Here is a 25524-nt window from a genome sequence, read left to right as displayed (position 1 = left end):
TTCTGGCATGTTTAGTTGTGCTCTTGTGTTTTGGGAGTGCCACAGCGTCTGTTTTGCAGCACGCCAGCGGGGGGCTAATGGAACATCTTTGTTGGTTTAACAGAATTACCGAGCTTCTCCGCCAAAATCAACTCCAGTCGCTTTTGCTGGCACCGCAAGGCTCGCTCGCTGTCTTACCATTCAAGGAACCCAAACAGGATTCTTACTCCTGTGAGATTTGATGAGAAGAGTGAGTAGTCGAAAGAAAAGTGAGAAGGAGGAGGTGAAGAAACAGGGAGAGAAGGGGGAGATGAGATGCAGCACTGTTATCAGCCATTAACAGTTCCACCCGATAGAACATTGCATTGGACTTCAAAGAAATTGCTGCTCATTGTTTCCAGGCCTTGAGTGCAACCCAAATGTGTTTTCCAACTCACACACCCACATACACACTTGTGAGCAATATAGAGAAGCGATGGTGATGATCACAATCAATCGAGCTTGTAGAAATGAAGAGCAAAGCGTTAATGACGTCGTAATCACTTCTTTTAGATTATTCAACGTAGGTGCACAGTTTCGTTGGACATCCTGAAAATCTTTGTTGTGCAGGTTCACATGCTACAATACAGTGGAGTTCAAAAGTGGAGGGAGGGCTTGGAAGCAGAAGGAGATAAAGGAAGAGTTCTGAGATTGTCAGAAAACACTGTCTTTAATTCTTGACAAACACTTAGTCGAAGCCTTTAGAATCACAGATGTGCGTCCGCATACCAATCGCAAATACTCTCACTCCCCATCCGACTCGAATCCTTTTGATGTTCGAGTCGGTGATGCGAATGTGAAGAGTGAACACGATGAAGGAAATAGGAAGAGAAAGAAGGAAGAAATAAAACTCGCAGGATGACAGAGACAAGTGATTCTTCTTCTTTTTTTCAGTCGACGAGCATTGCTGTCTGACCTTTTACTTCTACATTTCCTCATTTTTATTCCTTTAGTCTTTTCCCTCTTGGTCATTGAGATCACAGGGAAAAGGAAAACAGCTGATGGGGAGTAAGGAAACCAAAGTGGAAGATGAGTCCACAGAAGCGATTCCTGTCAATAGTTTAATGGAACATAAGTGAAAGTCTTGAACTTGGCCGTCTGTCTCGTTTTTTCTGTTTCTTGACACAAGTGCACAAAGGGAGACGCTCTGTGAGGAGCTTGAGGAGAGACTTGCTTTTGCCGGCATGCTTCTGAATGTTTCAACTTTCGGCATAGAATGAAGCTCAGTCGATTTGAAACAATACTTTTCCAACTTTTAACTACTGTCATAAAAAGAGGTAAGTAATGAAGAAAAACCTTACCCGCACATTTTTATCTGTTGAAATGCACGTGCACTGTCAGGCACAAAACAGCACCTAAACCACACACACAAACAACCCCCCCCATTGTGAGATAACTGTTAAGAGGCAGGGAGAAATTATTAATTACCAGGCTAATGGGCACTAGGCTGAGTTCTGCTTCATTAAGCTCTCGGTGTTTGTGTGCGCATGTTGCGATTGCGTACGGTGCTAGTGGGGGCGGCCCTGGCTAACGTAACAAAGACAGCCGTGCGCACATTTACAGACGTGCACGGTTGCAGAGCAACATTAGTGAAAAGGTAAAGGTATGATTAAATGCTCAGTATGCTGTAAAATGTGTTTTACGTCTGTTCGGTGAGGCAACAGTTTCTCACTCCAGGCCTTTTGCTTTAAAGAGGACAAAGCTTCTTTTTTATTTGCTGTCAATCACAGCAGCAGTAAAGACTACTAAACAAGTGGCCGCCATCCACGCTCTGACAAGACTAAGTGGTGATGCACTGCGCTCCTGCTCGATCCCTCGCAGGGTTGCGCTGGTACCAGTATGATAAGTAAACCAGCGGTGACGTTAATCTGTCTCCCTCCCACTAGGAAAGATAGATAAGAGGGCGAAGGCGGGCGGGGTGGAGGCTGTTGAAAGAAGTTGTCTTCTTGCCATGTTAAGGATTCAGTGCTGTACTGGTGTCATCATGAAGTTACTGATAGTGTAGTGGTCCACCCGACCGATTCCTGTTCACTTCCCCAAAAGTGACCATTTTAGTTTGACTTTTCAAAGTCAAACTAAAAACGTGTGAGTTGACTGCTTACCACAGCCGGAAGTCAGAGGAGATTCTCTTCACAATTACGAAGCACAAAAGTGGTGTAGAAAATGGATCCACGTAGTTCTTGTACTGTATAAACACATTGGATTTGGTTTCAAATGTTTTACCTACTTTGCCATCATGGTTCACATACGTCATATTGAGTCTGATTTATTCATGCTAGGCTGTTGAATTCAACTGTGCGCACATGTACATGCATGTGTGTACACACACAGACACACACACACGATTGCCTATAAATAGTGATGGATGTAACATAAGCATGGTCCCAGGCTCAGTGGTTTTCCTCCATTGATTAGCTGGCTGGCTAATGCACAATTTTTCCCACCTCTCATGCGTACAAGCAGATACACACACACACACAAACATGCACACACACTTTTCCTATCGTGACAGAGACTTTATACCAAAAAGTTAGCAAGAGACCACTAATGTCACATGGTAGGATTGTAGATTGTTAAGCAGGGTGTCCTCTTGCCGCTGATGTGTTTTGTGTGCTAGAATTACCCTCAACGCTTGAGCGATTGACTGGTTGGCTAATGGTGGGCTCTGTTTTCCACTGATGGCCATTGACTGGGTCTTCTCATCAATAGTTGTTTTTAGAGCTACTCTCGAGTTTGGTGTGTCCCTTCAAAAGTAAAATCACTTCACCCCGTTGGCATCGAGCTTGTGCTTCCATCTTTGGCTTCATATAGTGGACATCATGCTTCTTTTAGGTGTCTCTGTTCACTTTTCTTCTCTTTCCTGTTTTCGTATCTCCTCTCCTTCCCTGGTTTTGCAAAGGATTGGGTCTCGCATAGCCCCAGCAAGACTATCACCGCTCCACCCAGGAGACCACTCATCTCCCCCCCTCCCTTCTGTCCATATCCATTCATCGATTGCAACTATTCCTGGACTTCTGTTATCCCACTCTGGTCCTGCTCGGGTTTCCCTTCCCACCGCTGCCTGTGTGTGTTGATGTGTCTGTATGAAAACTACTGAATAGGACACTGTTCTTTTACCCATTCATTTTTTGGGGGGAGACTAATAAGTCAATTAAAATAACTTCCATTCACTCACATTATTGTTTTTACAATCTGGCTCACACACATATGTACTAATTTGGAACAGATTTATTAAATCTGACTGGATTCATGAGTAGCAACAATGCTCTTTTTACCAAAACACCTCTACAGGGTCTAAGTGGCCCAAGTATTGGGAATCCATAAGTAATGGTCAATTCTATGGGGAAAAGCTAGTTGATCAATAGCCAAATTACTTAAACAGAAGCTTGTGAGTCATTCTTTTCAATTTGCCCCCAGTCAATGATGACTTTGTCCTCGCAAGAGTTTAGTAGGATTCTATAGTAAGTTAATCTACTTTAGGAGAATTTAAAGGCAGGCAGCATACGTGGTGGACGGAGTAATGTCGATTTACTGTGGTGGGTGATGACGAATATCTCTGATCAGGACAGAGTGTTTTGTGCAAAAAAAAATATTAAATTGAAAAAATCATTTTTCTCCTTTATCGTCATCACAGTTAATCAACATTTCATTACTTGATTTAATAATCTTTTTTAGGATTGGTTTGTTATGCGGGTCATAAGATAACCTCTCAAATTGAAATGCATTTTGTTGTTTTGTTTTTTCCACTTTTGCAATGTAGTTAAAACATATAACAAACTTAACTTGTCACTTTCAAGAAAGTAAGATAACTTATGTAGTTCCCATTGCATTACATCGTGATTTGTTTTCCGAGTTGTCTCGGCTCATTGAGAACGTACGACAAACTATATCGCTGAGACCTCAAGATGCCTTTCTAAGGCCAACAAGGGCGTTAATGTTCTGAATATTCTGTGTCATTGGACTAAGTCCTCTGTGCCTGTATTAGTGTCCATGTCTTTACCCGAGCACTAGATTGAATGCACTTCCACACACCTCTATGGTAATGAAGTGACACACACTCACACTCACACGGTGGGACAATCAGGTCATTCCAAGGTAAAAGGACTTAGATATAGTGAAATATTCATACTTTAGAGGTGCTGCGTGTCTTTAATTGAGGTCCCGATGCCTCAAGCGAAATGCTTCGGAGAGTGTTGCTAACCACACACACACAGGACACACAAACATGTCCAGCTGCTCTACTACACACACACACACACACACACACACACACACACACACACACACACACACACACACACACAAGTGAGTGAATAAAAGTTGTTGTTGAGCGCACCGAGTAGTGAGACTTCAAAATGCAAAAGATTTTAATTTTTTTACTTTAATTTTTTAGATTAAAGCTTTTTTTTTTTTTATTCGGGGTATTAATAAGAACTAAGCAATTTATGAGACTAATTTGGGGAAAAAATCACATTCATATTAAAAAACTCAAAAAGACAAAATGAAGACTTCAAATGCAAACACCATTATTTGTGAATTTAATAAAAAGAGCTTTTTAATGATTTAAAGTTTCCAGATTAGAGCTAAAAATTCAGGGCTACTCTGAGTTAATATATAAATTAAACAATTAGGAGGCTAATATTGAAACAAATCTAACCTTAATGGAAAAATTCTTTTAAAGTTGCTTTTCATGTCATCACACTGCAAAACCAGTTCAAGAAAATAATTGTCTTAAAAAAGAGACAAGATAAAAAATTGTATGTCAAATTTTGCTGAAATGGAAAATACCATGTTTGGTTTTATTTTCATCTAGTCTGCAATTGTCAGGCCACTCACAAGTTAATGCAAACTTGTAATTGTGATAGTTGAAAGTTGTTTTTCTGTCATTGAGCAGCTCCTTTAAAAAAGTTTTCACTCTTTGGTACCTCATCTGGTTGTCTCATCAAGTTGCAGAGGTAAAGAGTTGGCAAATATATTTTCTCTTAATTGACCAAGCCGTCCCATCGTCTCTTCTTTCCATTTCAATCTGTGGCTAATTTCCAAACACCCACGCCGCCCTGTTCCATTCTCCTCCCACTCGTATTTGGAAGTCCGACAATAATTTGAGGCGCCAAGGATGGAGGGAGCGAGGTGCGCCCCTCCCTCTCCTCCTCCTCCACCTTCTAATCCCTTAAAAGCACTTATGAGATTGGCGTTGCCCGCCTGCCGCTGCCTGCTCGTCTGCCCGCCGGTTGCCACGGCAGCTGATTGGAGGAATGCGGGCTCCTAATTGGATCATGAGGGTGTGATGCAGGCGACAGCAGCCACATTACGGCGAGCTGACTTTGTGCGGCGTAACCCTGCCAGGATGACCCTTCCCTTCTGTGTGTGCGTGTGCGCAGACTGACCTCAATGTGACTAAGAGCCTCCGTTCATCAAGGCCCGCTGGCTGAGGCTGAAGTGAGTGAGACGAGCGCTTGATGAAGAGAGGATAGGAGAGTAGAAGTAAGTTATGGCAAGCAAAGAAAATGTGACAAAGCTACCATGTTATTTGCTTTTCAAATGCTTATTTGCCTTCCAACAGTGAGGAGTGATGTAATGGCGTTATAACGAGCATGGCTGTGAGGGTGAATTTAGTTTTGTGCGTAAATTTCAATGCAGAATTACATTTTATGTCATCTGACAGTGTATGCTGTGGGCTCTTTGATTTTTAAGATTGTTGCAGAGCAGCAGGAAGTAGGTAAAGGTTCATTGTGTATGTTGGATGTGGCCATTCAAGAAAACGCGTGAATTTGTGAGTGTGTCGAGGCATATGTGGAGAATGTGCATACAAGTGCAATTGGAGAGTAAGTTTGTCCATGTGTGTGTGTGCGTGCGATGCAGTGGTACAACAGGGGGCATCTGATCCCTCCACCTTTTAAGAACATCAGAGGGTGTGAAAAGCACTGATTGCCCTAACCACTCTCATTGGGACTCAAACCCCTGGCTTAGTTGTGCTTGAGCGACTTTGGAGAGACAAGGCAGGGAAACGGGGAGATGTGTGTGTGTGTGTGTGTGGGGCACGTGCACGCGTGTTTGTGTGAAGACGGATGAGGAAGCAACACGGGGCGTGAGCAGAGTGTGCAACAAGAGAGGCCGATAGTTTGGAAGTGGAAATGAAGCTTAGCAAGTGGTAGGATGAGTAAACACAAGCTTGGTTGTTACTAGAGGGATGTGATGGGGAAGAGGACAGATTGGCATGCTGAATGACAACTGATAAAAGTATCTGCCTCAAAAAGTCACCATTAAAGCTTTAACTTAGTTATGTCACGTGTTAATATTTTTCACTTTCATACAAATGGGAGAATACGCATGAAGTGACACGATTCCCGCATCATCAAATTGTACCATTTGTTATTCATTTTTAAGCTAGCATTAGCCATTACCTTTTTCAATTTATTGATGTTAAATTAATTTGTTCATAGAATTGATATTTATGCAACTAATTGTAATTTACTCAAAAGCCAGACCATTTCTTTTTACCGGTATCCTTTAGTTTTGGCATAAAAATATGTATTTCATAATTAATTAACCACTCTGAGGCTCACACATTTTCTGAAATTGCTGATGTCTGACATGATGATGGTTTAAACTGCAGATTTTGTTTCACATTTGCTCCGCGGTCAATTGTAGTGATTTAGTCAAGCATTGACACTCATGAAGAAGTGGATCCTAATACAAACAAAAATCCATCTTCAGGAAATGATAAAGCTAATTTATTCTACAAAAAAACAACACAAGGAAGACATTTAGTGGCATGTTGTTAAGTTCCTCACTCTGTCTTTCATAAACACAGTGTGGCCTGGTAGATTTATAGAGCCAATGGTGTCATGAGGTCAGATATGGAGGGGTAACCTGAGGTCTGACCCCTTAGTTTATTTGGGAGTCGAAAACAAACACATGTAAACACACTCTCAAACATGGGAATTAGAAACCATTCCATGTAGATCATGTCACTTTTGATGACTTCATTTATGAAGTTGATATGAAATTACAACACATATGTTTTGAGATACTAACTTATGAAAAAGAAATCTTGCACAGGCCCATGAGGGTGGAGGTCAGGTGTGGGATAACATTGTGAGGGTCTCTAATAGGTTCCCTTGACACATGAAGTGTCAACACTGGGGACTGAGATGGAAGGGAGCACACACATTGGTTCAAACGCACGTACATGTGCATGTACATAAACACGTGTATGGACTTCTACGGCATATATTGAGTTCAAAGTTCATGAAATATGCCATCGAAACTTTTATAGCAAATAATACACACACTAATATGACCAACGTGAGTTAATGTAAACTGCATCGTCTCTTACTATTTACAACTGGTGCTTTGTATGTGACTTTTTGACATTGTCAAGAGTTTTTTTTTTTTTATATTTACTATTTAAGTATATGAGCAAGGCGATGTAACAAAATATGCGTGTGTATGTGTGCACGCGGGAGTCTTGTTATGGATTGCCACGTTGTGGACTTGACAGGATCATAATTACGAGCGGTGATGAAATCTACCAAGTGGTCTCTCCCTGCATGGCTGCATGTGAGTGTATATGTGTGTGTGTGTATGTGCGTCGCGCATGTGCCATATTTGTCATCCATGGCAGCACGCTCCCTGTTAGCGCACAGAAACCATGATCACACCTCCATCTTCCACTAATAGGATCGCGACAGATTACCAGAGAGGAAACGGATGAAGAATGATGGACAGACAGATGGACGGATAGAGGGCCGGATGGATGGCGAAGAAAGATGGCAGTGGTGGAGGGTGAAGATGTTGGGAAGATGAGAGGAGTCACCAGAGATGGTTGAGTGAGAGAAAAGAGAGAGACGGCAGGCGCTCAATTTGCTATCAGGGGTGCAACGGGGCAGAAAGTATCCAAGAAGGAGCGCGTGTGTGCGTCAGCGTGCGCGCGAGAGACGTGGCAAGTGGGTGTTAGTGTGTTTTTGTGTGTGCGTGTGTGTCTAACAAGGGAGAAAAGACAACTCATTTGAATGTCGGATAGAGGGAGTGTGACGTGCAGCGAAGGAGGGATGAGAAGAATGAATATGGATTACTTGGGATGAAGATTCTATTATTTTCTGCCCGTTTCTCTGATCTCTTTGTCGCATTGCTATAGGCCTTTGTGTGTGTGTGTGTGTGTGTGTGTGTGTGTGTGTGTGTGTGTGTGTGTGCGTGTGATAGATGTGAATATGTGAGAGTGCATGTCAAAGTTTTCAAATGGCGTAATATCTACTGCTAGTATTCAAGTGTTATTGTGCTTCAGAAAAAAAAGCTCGCCGTTATTGGCTAACATAAATTATATTGTATTCTCATAGAAGTGGCACACTGCCGGTACGATTGATTTTGGATGCCATAATGCTGAACACTGATAATGATGTTTAAAAAAAACAACTTAGCTTAGCGGAATTTCAACTTGCGTCTTGCTTTTTTGTAAGGCGAGGCTTTGACACAATCTTGCACACACACACACACACTATTCCAAAGTTTAATGGAGTTTGATCATACATTTTTTACCTTTTTTTCGCCTGTGTAACAGTTAATAATATTTTTAGAAATACATTAACTGTACAAGTAATAATTGTTTAATGATAATCCAGAGACAGACTCATACAATTTTTATTGTTTTGCTTTCGACTGTTTGCTATGAACACACAAAAACACTTTTAAATAGTATACTATAATACCCTACGCAATTATAAACCTTTTTTTTCCATTCCCTTTCCCCCATCATACGTTATTTAAATTTAAATGCACACGTTCGTGTCCCCCTCTCCTCTAACTTAATTCCTTCTACTTTTCCTCAGCCATCCCGGTGTCTCCTCTGATGCGTATTGTCCCCCCCCTATACACACATTATCAATCTTTTCTCCCCCTCCTTTCACTGCCTGGCACTCTCTGCGCTTGAGTGGCGAGCAGACGGAGGGAGCGAGACAGATGTGAGTCTCAGCTAATTTGTCCTGACACATTGAGATGCTCAGGTGGGAGAGAGGTGTCAAACAACTTCAGCCGAGAAAGAGAGAAAGGGGGTGGACAAAATGAAACAGGACAAACAACTTTGTTAGCATGCAACACAACTTATCAAAATAACCTGATTATAATGACGAGCCTTACTCGTATTTGTATAAAAAGGAGGATGAAGAAGTTTGCACGAGGGGAGCAAGAGAGGGTCCCGAGGTGTCCCCCTGTGATAGTGTCCCCCCGCCCCCACCCTCCCCCAGCGTGGCCACAGCAGAGAGAGCGAGAGAGATGTCTAATCTTAGAGGGTAAGGGAGCGTGCACTCCCGAGGGCTTGTCGTGCTCAGCACCTTGTTAAAGCAGACATCTCTCCTTCCATCTCCATTTCCATCTCTCTTTTCAGCTCTCTCGCTTGTTTCTTCGGTCACCGTCTTGCACATTCTCTCGTTCCCCAGATCACTTTTAAACTCCCTTTGTGTTGTTTTTTGTTTTTTTTTTGGACCTCAATACATTTGAATAGTCTGGAATGTTCATTTATTTCAGTGTGCTGGTCACACTGATCAATCTAAAGCAAATTATTTTATTGGAATTGTAAATCTAAACAAATAAAATGACAAAGTGGTTACATTTTTTTGTGCAAGCGTTGCTCATTAGGAGCCATTTTTTTTCCAAAGTGGCTTGATAAATGACATGGATGCTCATGAACCCTTTGTGACCCCTCAGGCCTCTACGTGGGCCTGCTGGGCATTCAGCTCCTTGGTGCTGAGCTTTGAGCTTCCGGGATGCTGTAAAACAATGTGAGAAGCGCTTTCTTCACATTCAGACACCCTCGTAATGAGAAAATACTTCTTTAATCCTCCTCACGCGCGCACAAATGCCGGCACAGGCTGGGAGGCACATTTCTGCTGCCCAAAGGTTTCTTGGTGAAAGCATGTTGCCAGAGAAGCAGTTTAAGGAGTGGCAATTATTGTTTTGGACAATGTCATTGATTTGAACTCCTGATTAGAGGAAAGGTGATGGAGGTGTGGAAATGTGAAGGGACAATACACACACACACACACCATCAGTCTTGGGAATGTCTTAGAAATGCTAGAAGTGCTCCATTCTTTTTCTTTTTACCTCCTTCCTCTTAAAACACAAGACTGAAAACACACACAAATAAATAAGCAAGGCAGCAAAGATAAATGTTGTATCAAGAATGTTATCGTTTTCGCATACACTTGGCTGTGCAGTAATGCTTATTTACAAAGAACGTGACTGTTCCACCCCAGGCCTCTATGTGGTGCTAACACACATTACAAAAATGGTTGCCATCAGCCAAATGAGTGATGTCAAATGACACCTCCCCATCCATTCAACCATTTCCGGTCGCTTACCCAGTTCATCTCAGCAGTCAAATGGCCAAAGGCAGACTAGACCATGAATTATTTGCGATTTGATGACATTTTATATTTTTAAATCACCAACAAGAATTAAGACATATTCCATGAAATACTTTGTAAAAATAAATGCCCTTGATAATGAATGAGGTGTCCTTGAGCAAGGCACCTCGCTGCCCTAATAGCTCAGTCGTAGTGTTGTAAAACTGCCTACTAATGGCGGGTACTTGCTTTCTCCACTGCTGCGATGGGTTAATTGCAGAGGTCAAATTCCGTGCAATGCAAGTCGAATGTGTTCGTCATTAACCTAATGTAACAGATATGTGCAAATGGCTTATAGGGACCTCTTCTATCAGCATGCCTGTACACTTGTCAGCTTCCAACGTATCGTTACGGAATCTTGAATTTTTCTTCTATCCCTACGGCATGCTTCTCCCAGGAATCTAATAAACGTGTACACCCTCAGAAGTGCGTTAGCCTTCGGCAAATCGTATTAATATTAAAAGAGAATTGTTTGCATTTGAGCACACCGTTGACCTTTTTGGGAGTAAAAACATGTCGATTGCTCAAATTTGTGTTTTTAGCCTGCGGTCATTTTATTTGTGTGTAGTATTTATATCCAAGGCTTTTCAAATACTATTTTTTGGGGAGGAAAAAAAAAACGGTTTATCTTAGCTGACTTATATTTTTTAAAATGTCTTAATTTTATTCTCAGAATAATCTTTAGAAAAACACACACAAAAATGCTTTTATTATACAAAAACGCTATTTCCTGCACATACGAGCCGTTTGCTTTTATGGTGGCCAAACATTTTTTTTTTAAAAAGCAATTTGCAGCCCCAATTTATTGCTTTCCATGCTAGATAAAAATGTCAGCAAAATGCTTCCTCGTAAATGGAATTACCAGGTAACGCTCAAACACTTTGTCTCTGATACCTCTTTCATTGAAGGCTTGATGAAGTCTGCGATATCTGCTGTGTTACGCCATTCATTTAAGTGTGTGTGTGTGTGTGTTTGTGTGTGAACTCGGGCGAAGCTGGGCTACAAGCTGTTGTCAGATTGTAATTGAGTAAGCCCAGTTCGAATGCATCTCCATCAGTGCTCCCCATCAGTGTGAGCGTCTTGCCTCTTTTCCGCCGGACGTTCCTAACGCGCCGGGAATGGCAGCAGGACTTCCAGCTTTCTCTTTTGAAATGCTCACTTCTGTTATTCATTTGGAGATGGAGCTCATTAAATGATGATGTAGTCTGTGTTGCTGTCCTGCAACAAGTTGGCACACAGTGTCTTGTTAACAGATCAGGGGTTGCAGTGTTTTGGATGCATACAGTTTGGATATAAATCAGCCAACGGTGTCATTATTTGACCATCTTTGGCCTCTCTGAAGAGCAGAGTTGTATAAGTTGAATAACATTTATAACGCCAATTGGATTGAATGACTTAGCCATGACAAAAGGACTTGGGACTTTCTTGAGTCTTGATTGAGATTGGCACATGTGTCACGTTAATCCAATCTCTGCCAAAGTTGCATTTTAACTTTCTTTATTATTATATGAAAAACCTGAGAACAAAACGAATGAAGAAATCACATCTGACATTCTTAATTGTGTTTCTCTAAAATGTTGCTTGAATAGAGCTGACCAGGTTTCTGATGAAACGATCTGTGAGCATATTTTGTTTTAATATAAATGATCACAGAATGAGGTTTGCGTATTGACTCTGATGTGTGTGTGCTGAAAACATGTCCTCTATGTCCCTGCATTGTTTGCCCACACATTGTTTTTCTTCTCAAAAAGTCACACGCTGACAAGGTGCAGTGCACTATAAAAATTACACCTTGTTTATACATATTTATTTCCTCTTGACATTTTAATTATTTCTGCCCTCATTGCAGGAAATCGTATAAAAACCCGCCGTGTTGTTACAGATTCTAATTAGGAATGCTGGGAAATTAAAACATAGTTGTTTCGAAATACTGTCATATTTTTTTTCCCCACTGCCTCGTCTTGGAATTATGTCTCAATCAGCACAGGCGGAAATAATTACTTGTATACCTTCTAACTGCCAGCATTTACCAAATGGCAAAGCAATTTACAGCCATCATGGCCCAAGAAGCAATCATTGGGCCAACGATAAATTCACAGGCTGACGCTCTAGAGAGCAACATTGAAAGGAGGGGTTATTGTGGAGAATTACAGATGAGATAAACGAGAGCTTTCTGCTTGTTTTCCTCTTTAATAATTTCAATTGATTCTATTTTTTCCTCCCTACTTTTCCGCTTATAACGATATCTTACAAGTTATTTTACAGTAAAATCATCACAGCGCTAAACATGCGTTCAATAGTCGGAGCGCTGTGACCATTAAGTGATTATTTCCACACACGCCATTAAACCCGCTCATTGGCGGCAAACACATAGACAAAAGCCCACATGAAGACATGAGCATTTGCACCGCATGCACTCCAACACCCACGCACACACATATTGGCTCAAAAGTAATTACTCACACATGTCATTAGACACTAAAACAGATGAAGTGGAGTGTGTTTATGTTCTGTGTGTCTTGCAAACTGCTCTTTACCCGCATGTGTGTGTTACCGTTAGACTACTGCAATTACAATTTAACTACGTTTCACTAGTGTGTACAACACAAAATCAGGACAATAAATGACACAGAACTATTGAATACAAACCTTTGTATAAGGAACGGGCCTAGTGCACTGTGCGATTTTGACTGAAACATTAGTCATTTCTCTCCAATGATAAAGAATAAGTGCCTGACGTGCTGTAATACTCTGCATATGTCAACAACAACAAAATAAAACAAACCTATAAGATTTTTTTTCGGTTTATAATCACTGCAACATAATTGCTAGTTTTGTTAGCTTGCCTATGGTGACAATGAATTTTTTGCAGATGGATGGATGGAGGGATGGACGGACGGACGGACGGACGGACGGACGGATGGATGGATGGATGGATGGATGGATGGATGGATGGAACAATACCGTTCCAAACAGTTGGAGTACTTTGAAAAACATTTTTACTGCATTAGAAAACAAAGGCTCAAATGTCAGGCAATTGATATTCAAAATATTAATTTGTCAACCGTTCACCATGTTTGTACGATGAGATGCACCTTCATATTTGTATGTCTGATTGGACACACATGCATTTAGAGACCATACAAAATGAACTCTGTACCTTTGACATCTATCAACAACGTCCACTTGGGATGAGGTCACAACTCGATACAATCTGATCACCGACAGCAGTTAGAGCACAGTTGACCTCAAGTGGGTGAATGTGTTTTGCTGGATGTGATGTGGAAAATGTCTTGTCTGCTGTCTTGAGTCCATGTTAGGAGAGACATATATCTAAGAATTGGTGTCAGGCCGAAACATTCTATGTCCAGCATGGATACTGGCCAGTAAATGAGAAAAAACGTATTTGATTTTATGGAGCCATTCACTTGAAATGAAGGCAGTCGGGATGGGTGTATGTGCCACTGTTTCCTTGCTGCGCTGCTGATGGACGTGAGCTGGAATTGTGTAGTTTTGCCCGCTGAACAAAAGAATGTGGCACGCAATATGGAGGTGTCAGAATATTGCTATGCTGTTGTGACATCTAAAAAAAAAAAATGTTTTATCCCACCCACGTACTTTGAATCAATGATTGGCAAAATCATTGAATCATTGAATTAAATGTTAAATTTGTGCATAATGTTACAGTGGCTTCATCTTGTGTTTGTTTTCAAACATTTATTAAGGCAAGAGTTTCATGTAACTTGTATGTAATCCATTGTAATTGAATCATAATTTATGTTCAGTTTTTATTCTTAGGACTAAAAACCGCTCTTTGTTTTTGTTGAGCACCTGGGCCAACATTTACTGAGACAAGTTTGAGAACCACTGCTTTAAATCAATGCTGAAATATAAAAGACTCCCTCAAACTGCAAGTTCAAAGCAACAATAAACAACTGTTTATTGACAGAATCATATGAATATATCAAGAATAAGAGAGGACACTTCTCAGTTTTCAGACCAACTTTCTTTAAAGTCATTGCCACAACCTGACTTTCACAAAAAGCATGCCCAGCATGATGAAACCAAATTGGTCTCAGACCTTTGACTTGCAACGCCATCCACATTCAAAACAAAGCTGGAAACACTTAATTTAATCTTCACCATTCTGTAATATTACTGCCACTCAATAGAATTTGAATGTGCTGTCCTACCTTTCCTTATTCAGGATGCAATTGCAGTCCCTGTCTGTTAAGTGGCCATAATCCAGAGCTCCCTCTGTTGGCCAGAAGCAAATTACAGCCCTTCTCCCCCCTCACCTTCCTCCCCCTCCCTCCTTTGGCTTTGCTTTAATTTTGTGTTATACGTATTGTAAACCAAGCCGTCATGAAGATGTAATGTTGTTTATATGAGTGCCAGACATTTATCAATGTGCGGCCTGTGGTCAGGCACTTAAGTGAGCAGCTCCTTGAATTTCTACAATACTATTCTGACCCGATCGCACCCCTGTGAACTTTCTGTGGCCTATTGAGTGGTGTGATTGATGACACTATGACTTGCAAGGGATAATTCTTCTGCACACGCAAGCACAGAAACACACATGCGCGCACACACACCAACAGCAGAAGACTGAGAGAGTGTGGTCTTTTTTTTTGTCAACTCAATAATTCATAGCAGACATAACAATTCAGATGACTATTTTTTCATACAATTTAGAATTTTGGTTTTTATCTGTATGGATTTCGTTCAGTTTTGCATAAATCAAAACATGTACAGTACACAAACACACCATGTATTTATTTCCTTGTTGTTTTTTTCGGGGTCTTTAAATTGTTGTAGGCTTGTGTTTAAGAGACATGCCATTTTTGTCCAGGGAGAGAGAGAAGTGGCCTAAAGGGGTCACTGTCAACATGCACATTGACTGAGAGACAATCAATAGTCCGGGGTGGGGGGGAGTAAAGGTGAAGATGGGGAGGGGGGTCACTGAGAGGATAGAGCAGCAAGGGGGAAAAGACACAATGAGTCCAGGTTGTTTAAAAGAACCAATATTTTTTTTAATTGCCGAAGGATTGAACAAAAGATTAATTTTGATAAGGTAACTTGTCTACTTTAAGAAATTTGCATTCAGATTCTATGTTTGTACAAATCCAGGATATGCAAAATGTCGTTGTTGAAGTAGTTAAAGTTTGTGATTTCTAGTTATCATGAACCTGAATAAGTAAAATAATTTACTTATTGGCCCTTTTTTTTGTATTGTGTTTTCAGCACAGAACGTGTGTGTGCATGTGTGTGTGTGTGTGTGTGTTTAACAGACAGAGGTTTTTGGTAAAGCATTTGTTTGCCCAGTAGTGACGGCAGCATTGATTCACACTCATCTTTGTCGATGCTTATAAGTCCCTGGATACATCATAACTGTGTGTGTGTTTGTGTGTGTGCGAGTGTGTGCTTGTGTACATGAACCTCAGAGCAAATGTGTGTGTGTCTGACTGCGTGCGCCTCTGTGCGAGCGGCAGGCAACGCATCTGAGTGTGTGTTTAGGAAACATGCGGCTCTTTGTTTTGTCAAGATTGGTGTTGGGAAGTGAGAATTCCCCCAGATGCGAATGCGATCATCATCAGTTGTCAGCAATGAACGAGTAGAGATTAGTATCATGTCTGTCTGCATGTATGTTGACAGACGATCAGTTGTGCAAGTGAATTAAAAATAAATACATCCGTAAAGGACAAAAATGAAGATGTTCATTTGTCTTTGAGCATGTCATTGAGATCATATCAATGAAATATTGTCGGAAGAATGTTACAGCTGTGGAATGTCTCAGACAGAGCCCAGACCTAAATCCATTTCACAATGCCCAGTGTGGCTTGAAATTGGTTGGTCACAAAAGATTTCCTTACATTCTGAAAATCGGGAGCATTTTTGTCAGGAAGAGTGAGTCATTAATGGTAAAGTTAAGATGTTGCTTAAAAACGCTAAACGATGACATCATTGAAGCAAAAGATGCTTCCCGGTGTGCACAGCAATAGAAGCATCCATCCAGAAATTCCCAAAACAACCTGATTATATTTTTGAAAATATAGTACAGTCATATATTTTTTTTACAAAGTTTAGTGTGTTAAAAATGACAAATATGCTAACAATATACACTCATTTTCCCCTGAACTACCTTCACTACAACAACAAGAAGTACAACTTACAAACGTGTGCAACATTTGACTCCATATTTCAGTTTCCGCACCCGAGTAATATCGAGCTATGCACACGCGTGCACACGCATTGACATCAAAGCAAAGATTGGTTTCAGGAAATATTTTATTATCAACGCTGCTGCAAAGCTGCTAATCACAAGCACTTTCTTTCATCTTTGCATCCCCCCGTTCCTCCCCATCTCCATTCTGCTGCTCCCCCCCTCCCTCCCCTTTCTGGAGCAGAGCATAAATGTCTGATTTTTAGGAAGAAACATTGGAAATTGAGTCTCCTGGATATTTGTTTCCCCTTGTGGTGGAAAAAGTCTCCTTATGCCCACTTCCTTTTCTGAGGACGCGGGAGTTCCACTTCCAACAATCCAAATTGTCTTGAAATATGGAAATGTGGAGAATGGCAGGGAGCTGTGCAAAAAAAGATACAACAGCAAAGAATTTTAGGGCCTCAAAATTTCCATCATCTCACATTTTCAATCTCATTTGTGGTTGTCTCCCAAAATACATGTTCTCGTTAACACGCTCCCGTACATCACCGCGTCCCGTGTCGGGCGATAATGAAGAGACAGAAAGGCAAAATAAAGAGCTGTCTTGCCTTAAATCTTCCTTCTCACCTGTCTCTTGCTCATCTCTCTTTCCCCGCATCCCTCTTTGTCCGGTCCCTCCCTCTCTCCACCTGCTCTCCTCCCTCCTTCCCTCCCTGGCTCAGCCCCCGCCCCTCCCTCCATCCCCGTCTCCGCCCCTCCCCGCAGTCATTGGCCGAGGGTCCACCAATGACGGCCGGAGCGGCAGCCTTGAGGGAGCGCATATGCAAACCCGCTGCTTAATATTCATGAGCCACATTTGGGGCTTTAAGTCGTTGATTAGGACAGCGGCACAGCTTTCCGTCCCAACTGCCCGCCTGGCTGGCTGACTGTGTGTGAGCGCCTGTAGCCCCCCACTCACCGCACACACGCACGCTTGCTCGCTCACTCACTCTCATCCACACGCACGCAGAGCAGATCAGTGCAGGCGGCGCTCAAATAGTGTCGCTCCCTCCAAGTGGAGGCAAGGACCGAGACTGGAGACAGAAGAAGAGGAGGACACACTTTGAAACTTTTCAACATCAATTTCGCAACCCCCCCCTTTTTTTCTCTGGAGGAGGTTGACATGACAATGAGCCGCTTTCGCCGATGGATTTGGTAGGACGTCCGCTCTCCGAGTGTTTTTTAATGCACTCTGAACAAGAGTAGGTAAATTTTACCTTTTGTTTTAATTGGCTCATCGCCGTACCTGACATTGTCTTGCGTTGGTTGTCAGTGTTTGAAATGTTGCTGTGAAGGTTGTTTCTGCATGCAGTGTGTGTGTGTGTGTGTGTGTGTGTAGAGGACACACTTTAGAACACACATTCCAAGTTTGACATATTTTCCCTGAAGTCTTACCCAGCTCCATCTGCATGCATGTGTGTGCATGTTTTAAGCGTGTTCATCCAAGCAGAGCATGAACAAGGTAGCGGGGCGCTGAGGTTACACGTCTCACACTCCGAGACGGCAGGACAAGGGCCGTAAGATGAAAAGAGGGGAAGTGTGCTCTTAAATGCCCGAGGAGGTCGCATTACAGACGGCCGACTCAGCGTGTGGCCCTCTTGCAGGAATTACACGCACACACATGAATTGAAGTCAATCAAGTTGCTCATTTTGCGTGAGTGTGTTTGTTGCATGAAAAGCAGATGGAAATGTATAGAATATATTCTTTTCTGTACTTTCCATGCAAAAGCAGTCTGAATGTGTTGCGGGTTGAACTGGAGTGATGAGAGGGACGCGTGAAGTGACAGTTGTGTTTGCATCAACATTTGCAAGGCACACATTTTTCCCAGGCCAGGATTTTATCACATGAGAGAATAGAAGGGCAAAATCGTGCATTTCGGTTTTATTCATGTGTGTCAAAGCTTTGTCAGGGGAAAAAAAAGGTTCAAGTTATTTAGACAGAAGCAAAGAATGCGTTTGAAATCAGAAGTTGCATGTGTATAAGTGGAAAGGGGGAAAAAAATCCAGTCGGAGGCCAATTTGAATTTAGCGATTTGCATTTTCCCCTTCAGATTTAATTAAAATGTAGAATTTAATCATGATTTGACTGACTTGTTTTCTTCAAAACAGAGCAAGGATATGTTCAATTTTCACAACCCATTTTTGAATTCTTTCCCCAAAATTTTCCACACTTTGATCATGAAAGGCATACAGTTAAATCATTTGCCCCAATCACTGCAATTTCCACTCTTTAATAGAAGATTTAAAAACTGACAAAAAATCTTAAGATCATTTCTATCTTGGCACAAAAGACAAGACACTCGCATTGCATTAAAATACACACTACACACGCACGCACACACACGCACAAACACACACACACACACACACACACACACATGCTGATTTGTCAGATGCAAACCAGTGCAACCGGTTTGCGAAGCGCACACAGTCAAATTGAAGTTTCAGCACTTTCCGTCATCATCGGCCCGATGCTCAATTGAATGGAATTGTGCAAATAAGCAGCCATGTGACATTTGCGAACAAACGTGTCATGTAAAACAAGACATGTATCGAAAGACTGAGCTCTTTGAAAAGTCCACTGCGACAATTTGAGCAAAGCTTTCCTCTCTTCTCCTTATTCGGCTCCCCTGCTGTGCTCTCAGGCGCTGCTTTCTAACACTAATTAAAGTCTTAAGAATCCTGATGATGATACCGATAATAATCATAACAATAATAACATCAACAACAAGTGCCGCTTAAGCTATTAACATAATTACCCCCCTACCCGCAACCCCCCCATACACACTCACACACACACACCATCATATACATAACATTAGCATATCATTAAAGTATATTTTCTTCAGTATCAAATTTTCCTCGGCGAGCGAAATGAAAAAGAATCGTCACGGCGGCCGTGCATGCACATCGTGAAGGCGACTAACGCAAAGTCAAATGAGCTCCATCACAATGATTTTCTCTCAGGACTGGCATTCGAATTATTTGATTTTGTTCTTTGTGTGGGATTTGCTATACAAATGTAAACAGGGAGAGCGTAAATTCACTTTTCTACACAAGGTGTAAACAGAATAATATGAAATAATAAAATCAGAATCGTGGGGAGTTTTTCCCAATGTACGTTTTCCTAAATATTACACCCAAATTTATAAATTGTCATTTTTAACATTTTATAATATATATATACACGTTTTTACTTCATAAGCAGCCATTACACAGCTATGTAGAATCTTTAAAATTAGTAAGATTCAAGATTTAATGATGATGTATTCAAACGCCCAAAATGCTTAAAATGATGCACATGAACTGCATTTGCTCCTTTTAAATAAAAATAAAAAAAAACGATTGTACTCAATTCAACAAAAATCTCCAACTGTCATGCATTCTCTTCCTCCTATACCTGTATTTCTATTTTCAACAAATTCTCAAGCGAGCAGTGGAGAGAGCAATAGAGAGAGAGAAGCTGACTGGTAGGAGGGAAAAGGAGGAGGGGGGTGTCGACCAAAGAGAGATTGCGTAAATTAAAATCCTTTTAATCTCCTTATAAAATCATTTACTTAATTCATCTGTCAGGGCATGTCAATATGTGCCGTGCTGATTTGTTGGCTGTGTGTGTTTGTGTGTTTGTGTGTGTGACCCACTGCTGGCCGAGAGAGGAGGTATTCCTCCCCTTTTTTCATACGTCCGCTCGGCCGTCCCGATGGCATTTGTGTTCTCTCAGGTTTGTCCTCACGTCCACTCACGCACACAAGCGTCGGCCCTCGCTGTGGTGTGAAGGGTCCGAACGTTCCGGCAGTAATTTGCTCCCCGTAAAGAGGGAGAGAGGGAGGGAGGGAGGGAGGGAGGGAGGGAGGGAGGGGGGATGCAAAGGAGTCAGACATGGAGGGATAGGTGGGAGGAAGGAAGACGAGAGGGTGGGGGTGGCCGCTTTTGTCTGACACCCCCCCAGCTTTTAACCTCGTCGTCTGCCGGACGCATGAGCACACACACGGCTGCACACACAAATTCTAGAACATGCTCCCCAACCCGCGTCTTCATAGTTGCGGCTATAGAAAAAAGTCTCACTTTGTATTTGTCTATCAAGACGGTCAAACGACAAGCCTTGATGTTTTGAATTTGACCCCCCCAATCAATCAGCGCGCGCGCGTGTCAGCGTGTGTGTGCGTGTCATGGGTCAATGGCGGCCTTGATGTGTTGAAAGAGCAGTGCGAGGGGACTGTACCAGCTGTGACACACACTCCCCGCAATTAGCCGTGAGACCGTCGCCGAGCCAAACGTGTGCATGTGTGTGTGTTGTGTGATTGAATGCCAAAGAGCTGATTGAAAGAACACCAGAGAGTGATGTATAGTGAGGGGCAATCCTGCTCGTCCCCTCAGACCCCTTGTATCCCATTCCCTGCTCCCCCTCCCGCATCCATCGGCCCGGCCGATCCATACATCACGATGTGCATTCATGATTATGGTGATTATTGCTTTCTATCAAGTCATTTTACTCTCAAGGATTCTGCTTACCTTCCCTGTACTTTGATGGAGATTTGCACTTTATTTCTTCATTTGACAGGTTTACGTAATGTGGTAGAAATGGGGTTTTTTTTTTCCACCACCCTCACTTGAAACTTATCACAGTTGGAGTTTTGATTATCTCTGCAAAACTGCAAAGTTGCAATATTAGGAGAATGTTCCACTTATTTTAAAGTGAGGTTGCAGTATGAAAAAAAAGTTTTCTAAAAGCATCATAATAGTTGAAAAAACCCTCAAAATATGATAAGACTTAATTTCATTAATTTAAAAAATTTTTTAGTGTCATATTTGTTAGCCGCACAGCATTTTAAGGGGTGGAAGTACGTGCTTTGCTTTATTTTTTTTCTCCGTCATCTTGAATAAACAAAAGCAAGACTGGCTTTCTTCATTGCGGTTATTTATCCCGAATCCCTTTTCAGAGCAGCTCATCAGTTTCCTCATGTCAGGGTGCCCATGAGCAAGGCACCCAAACCCTCAACTCCTGACACAACTGCAGCGTGCCTCATCGCTGACATTTTTCTACACAATGTAATGCACATAGCACAAAAAATATGCAGCGGACTGACATTATATGTACGCGATAAAATTGAATAGAATTTAGTTTTAACTCATTTTTCTTCTTTGTATTTCAACTCGGCTTTTATGTTGTGTTTTACTTTATTAACTGTTTTTAAATAATAGATTTAACAGTTTTTTTATTTTCATCAGATTTTTACTTTATCTACAGCACTTGGTTGTTTTGAGTTTGTTGTCAGTCACAACAACAATGAAAACCAGTTAAGCATCTTGCGATTAGAAGCGATGGTGATTTAAAAGAATCACTAAAAGTTCAAAACTAAATCTAAAAATTATGTGGCGAGTATATGATAAATTGTGCACGTGTGTGTGCGTGTGTGTGTGTGTGCGTGCGCGTGTGTGTGTGTGTGTGTGTGTGTGTGTGTGTGTGTGTGTGTGTGTGTGTGTGTGTGTATCATGTGATGCTCGCGGCTTGTAAAGCTAACCCTAATGGGAGGAGACAGCGCAGACCGGGCCACAATAGACCAAATTTAGACAGAGAGGTGGCGTGTGTGAGGGAAGGCAGGTGAGACAGAGGAAGAGGAGACATCCAAAGGTCCTGCCTTGTATGATTCGGTTGTCGGGCTACGTGCGGAAAGTGGGGCGGGGGGGCAAAAAGAATTGGATATATTTGAAAGGGGAGGAGAATGAAAGAAATGGATGACCATGCCAACTGCAGACTGACAGTGAAATATTCCCGCACTCATCTTGCCATCATGCTTCATGTGGCAGACGCACGTCTCACTTTAGATTCTTTTCCTTCTCACTCAAATCTTTTTGCACTTTTCTGTTTTTTTTCTTCAAGATTATTCATTCGACAGCAAAGAGGAGCATTGTATTGTGAAAAAGATGAACAAAATGTTATTGAGAAATAAATGAACCCTAACAAAATGTCAATATAAGTTTAATGACGTCGATTTATTAAACCAAATAAAACTGAACCTTCGATGCAAAAACAAGCTGACACGTACTTTTACTCTTACAATAACTTTCAACAACATATCAAATCTTGAAATCAAGTTCAATTCTAGTGTGGGACATGGTTGTGAAAATATAGTGTTTTTGATTCATACATAATTAAAAGTTAAAATGTTTTATCTTGAATAAATAAATGAATAAAAAGTCATTATACACACACATACACAAGTAGATCACAATGTATATCCAGGCAGCAATGTGAACACAGCGTGCCCTCAGGAGGCCTCGTCGCAGGTGATCCTTACACTTCTTCTTCTTCACCGTGGATAATTTATCTCCGCTTTATCCCATACTTCCTCCGCCATTTACCTCCCAACACCGCACGCCCATCCCTCCCCCTCCCGTGCGTAGCTGTCACCTTTCGGCACCCGCTCAGTCCCTATTAAGAACGACAGCCCATCTGCCGCCTGCCCCGCTAACAGCTCCCGTCGCTAACGCTAACGTGTACACACAAGTGCATCCGCTTGAACTCGCACACACACCTACGGAATACTGCATTGAGCTCCATCTGCCCTGATGCAGACACATGAACAATATAGGCGCACACCTTTAGAGATGAAGTTGTCATCCTTTAGAAAGAGTGCAAAGACTTTATCATAACATAACGTAACATTAGCAGGAGCACAAAAGTAAACCACTGCAGTGACGCACTTTAAAAAGACATGCTGCAGTCAAAGGATTCACATTCAGAACAATTATCAATAAAAATCTTTTTGATGTGCATGTCTGAACTCCCTAAAATGTAGTTGCAGAAGTATTAGCATTCGGCTGTGTTTTGCAGTCACCATTAAAACATTTCCACTGATCTTTTATGAACATTTAAGTCATTAATAAAAAACAAATCTCTTCCAAGTAATCGTCATATAACCTTGATTTCTGTTTAGTGAACTTTGTATGAACTCCATAAAACAGCCCTTTCCCTGAAGTGCACATGCAAAACAATCTGTATTGGAACTTATGCTCTATTAATAGCACTCTAAAACAATTAACAAAGTCCTTTTTTTGCATGAATTTCCTAACACACATGACCATAACATGCACATGCAGAACAGCATTAGACTATTTGAATTTCCAATGTAGTATGTCTTATTTACATTTAAAAGGCAAAATAGGAACTTCTCATTGATCGCCCATCAGTGGTGTATAATAAGGTCAAAGTGGTTTCTGTTCCTGGGTTTCATCTGATGATTCCGGCTGTTAATTCCCCGCACCAATTTCCAATTGATAAAATTTGTGCATTGAGAGACAGTCTTAGTAATACTAAAATAATACAAGTAGCATTTTCTGCAGTACTATTGTATGTCACATGTGTTGTGATGACATCACATTGTGTAGCAGGGTAATTAGGGTGCAGTGTGTGTGTGTGTGTGTGTGTGTGTGTGTGTGTGTGTGTGTATGTGTGTGTGTGTGTGTGAGGATGCGGTGGCATTTGTTTCCTTCAGGGGTAGGTGCCTTTTGCATTAGTAAGAATGGCAACTGTCTCATCAATCACTACATCTGCATGTCACACACACACACGCACTCACACACTGCCATGGTCATTCTGTTCACAGATGGGCCAGCAACACATGAGCGAGTCAGAGCATCGCACACACACACATGCGTACGCACACACACACATGCGTACGCACACACACACAGTGAAGATAGGAATAGGATGAGCAGAATTACAGTTCACGGTCACTTTTTACTTTGTTCAAATCAAATGACGAGCAGTTTAGTATTTAGGAATGTAGTATATATTTGATTTGATTGTTTTGAACTAACGCAAATAAAAATGCAACTGTTCCATCCAAAATATATAGTACACTATTTTATAAAAAAGAAAAAACAAAAGAAAAAACTCTTGGATATTTTAGGCTGAATTAAGTCTATGGGATTGGATGCAATACTAATAGCACTGTACTAAAAAGGCCTCTGTTAGCACCATCAGGACAATGGAAGAAAAAAAAAAAGCACTATGAAGTGTTTTCTGTCTATATAGCATTGTGACATGGCAAGCAAAGCCAATAAGAGTGTGGAGCGGCAAGATATCGATTGGTCCTATTCACCAGAGTGGAACTAAAACCAACAAATTACACAACCCCACCCTCCACCTTTCACTCTCTACATGGAGGGAGGGAGAGAGGGGGAGCTTCTGGATTGGTCGACTCCTCCCTACTTGCACTGTCGTTACAGTTTTCAATATTAGGCACATCCAGAACTGGAATTATGTTCATTATTGTAGTTTGAACTCTACCGCGTCATACATAGTTTTAGGTTTTTGCTATTTAGCGACATGACAGAGGCAAAATATGCTTTGACATCAACAGAAGCCTCGTTTTTCTCTCTGGCAGCCCTTCTGTTATAATCACTTACGTTTTTTCGCAAAGGAGAATTTTGATTGCATTGACTGCGGTGACCTTATCATTCCAGCGACAACCTCTCCCCTGACACTGCACTGCCTTTGATTTCACACATCGTGCGTCACCCTCCGGGGCTTTTTAGTCCCTCCATCTGATGGCCTTATTCGCAGCCTCAACCAGGCAGCCTGCTTGACAAAAGCACTTACTGACATATTTAGGCACCATGTTTAAATGATATGGACTGCTGATTCCTGGTCATTGTTTTTATTGATACCACTAATGTTTAACTCCACAAAATGTTATTTTATTTTAGGGAGACATTCATAGAGTCTGCATGTGTAAACCCATGAGAATATGCATTTGTCATTCATCCTAACCATTTAATGTGTACCTTTTGAACTGAAATTGTCATCTATTTGATTGTTTATTGCTGAACCACGTATTAGCCAAAAAGCACAATTGCTTCTGTCATTATACCTTTTCTGCAAACAAGTAAAACTGAAAA

The 25524-nt window shown here is 41.5% G+C and overlaps 1 protein-coding gene across 10 annotated transcripts in view; it reads left to right on the top strand.

The window, feature by feature from the left end:
• Positions 1–25524, top strand: part of esrrga (estrogen-related receptor gamma a) — an 87052-nt gene that overhangs the window by 11041 nt on the left and 50487 nt on the right. For 3 of the 10 annotated variants that reach the window (XM_037247444.1, XM_037247442.1, XM_037247440.1), the window contains exon 1: positions 17462–17822. The exons of 3 other annotated variants lie outside the window; for them this stretch is intronic. In XM_037247444.1, coding sequence (XP_037103339.1) covers positions 17767–17822 — 56 coding nt within the window. In that variant the 5' untranslated portion in view covers positions 17462–17766. Of the gene's footprint in view, positions 1–5399; positions 5503–17460; positions 17827–25524 lie in introns of those variants that run through there. 4 more of the 10 variants (XM_037247448.1, XM_037247450.1, XM_037247443.1 and 1 more) reach the window with 3 other exon arrangements.

The sequence above is a fragment of the Syngnathus acus genome, chromosome 3 (assembly GCF_901709675.1).
Source record: "Syngnathus acus chromosome 3, fSynAcu1.2, whole genome shotgun sequence".
Taxonomy (NCBI): domain Eukaryota; kingdom Metazoa; phylum Chordata; class Actinopteri; order Syngnathiformes; family Syngnathidae; genus Syngnathus; species Syngnathus acus.
Note: the sequence above shows the minus strand (reverse complement) of the source record. Positions and strands in the feature narration are given on the sequence as shown.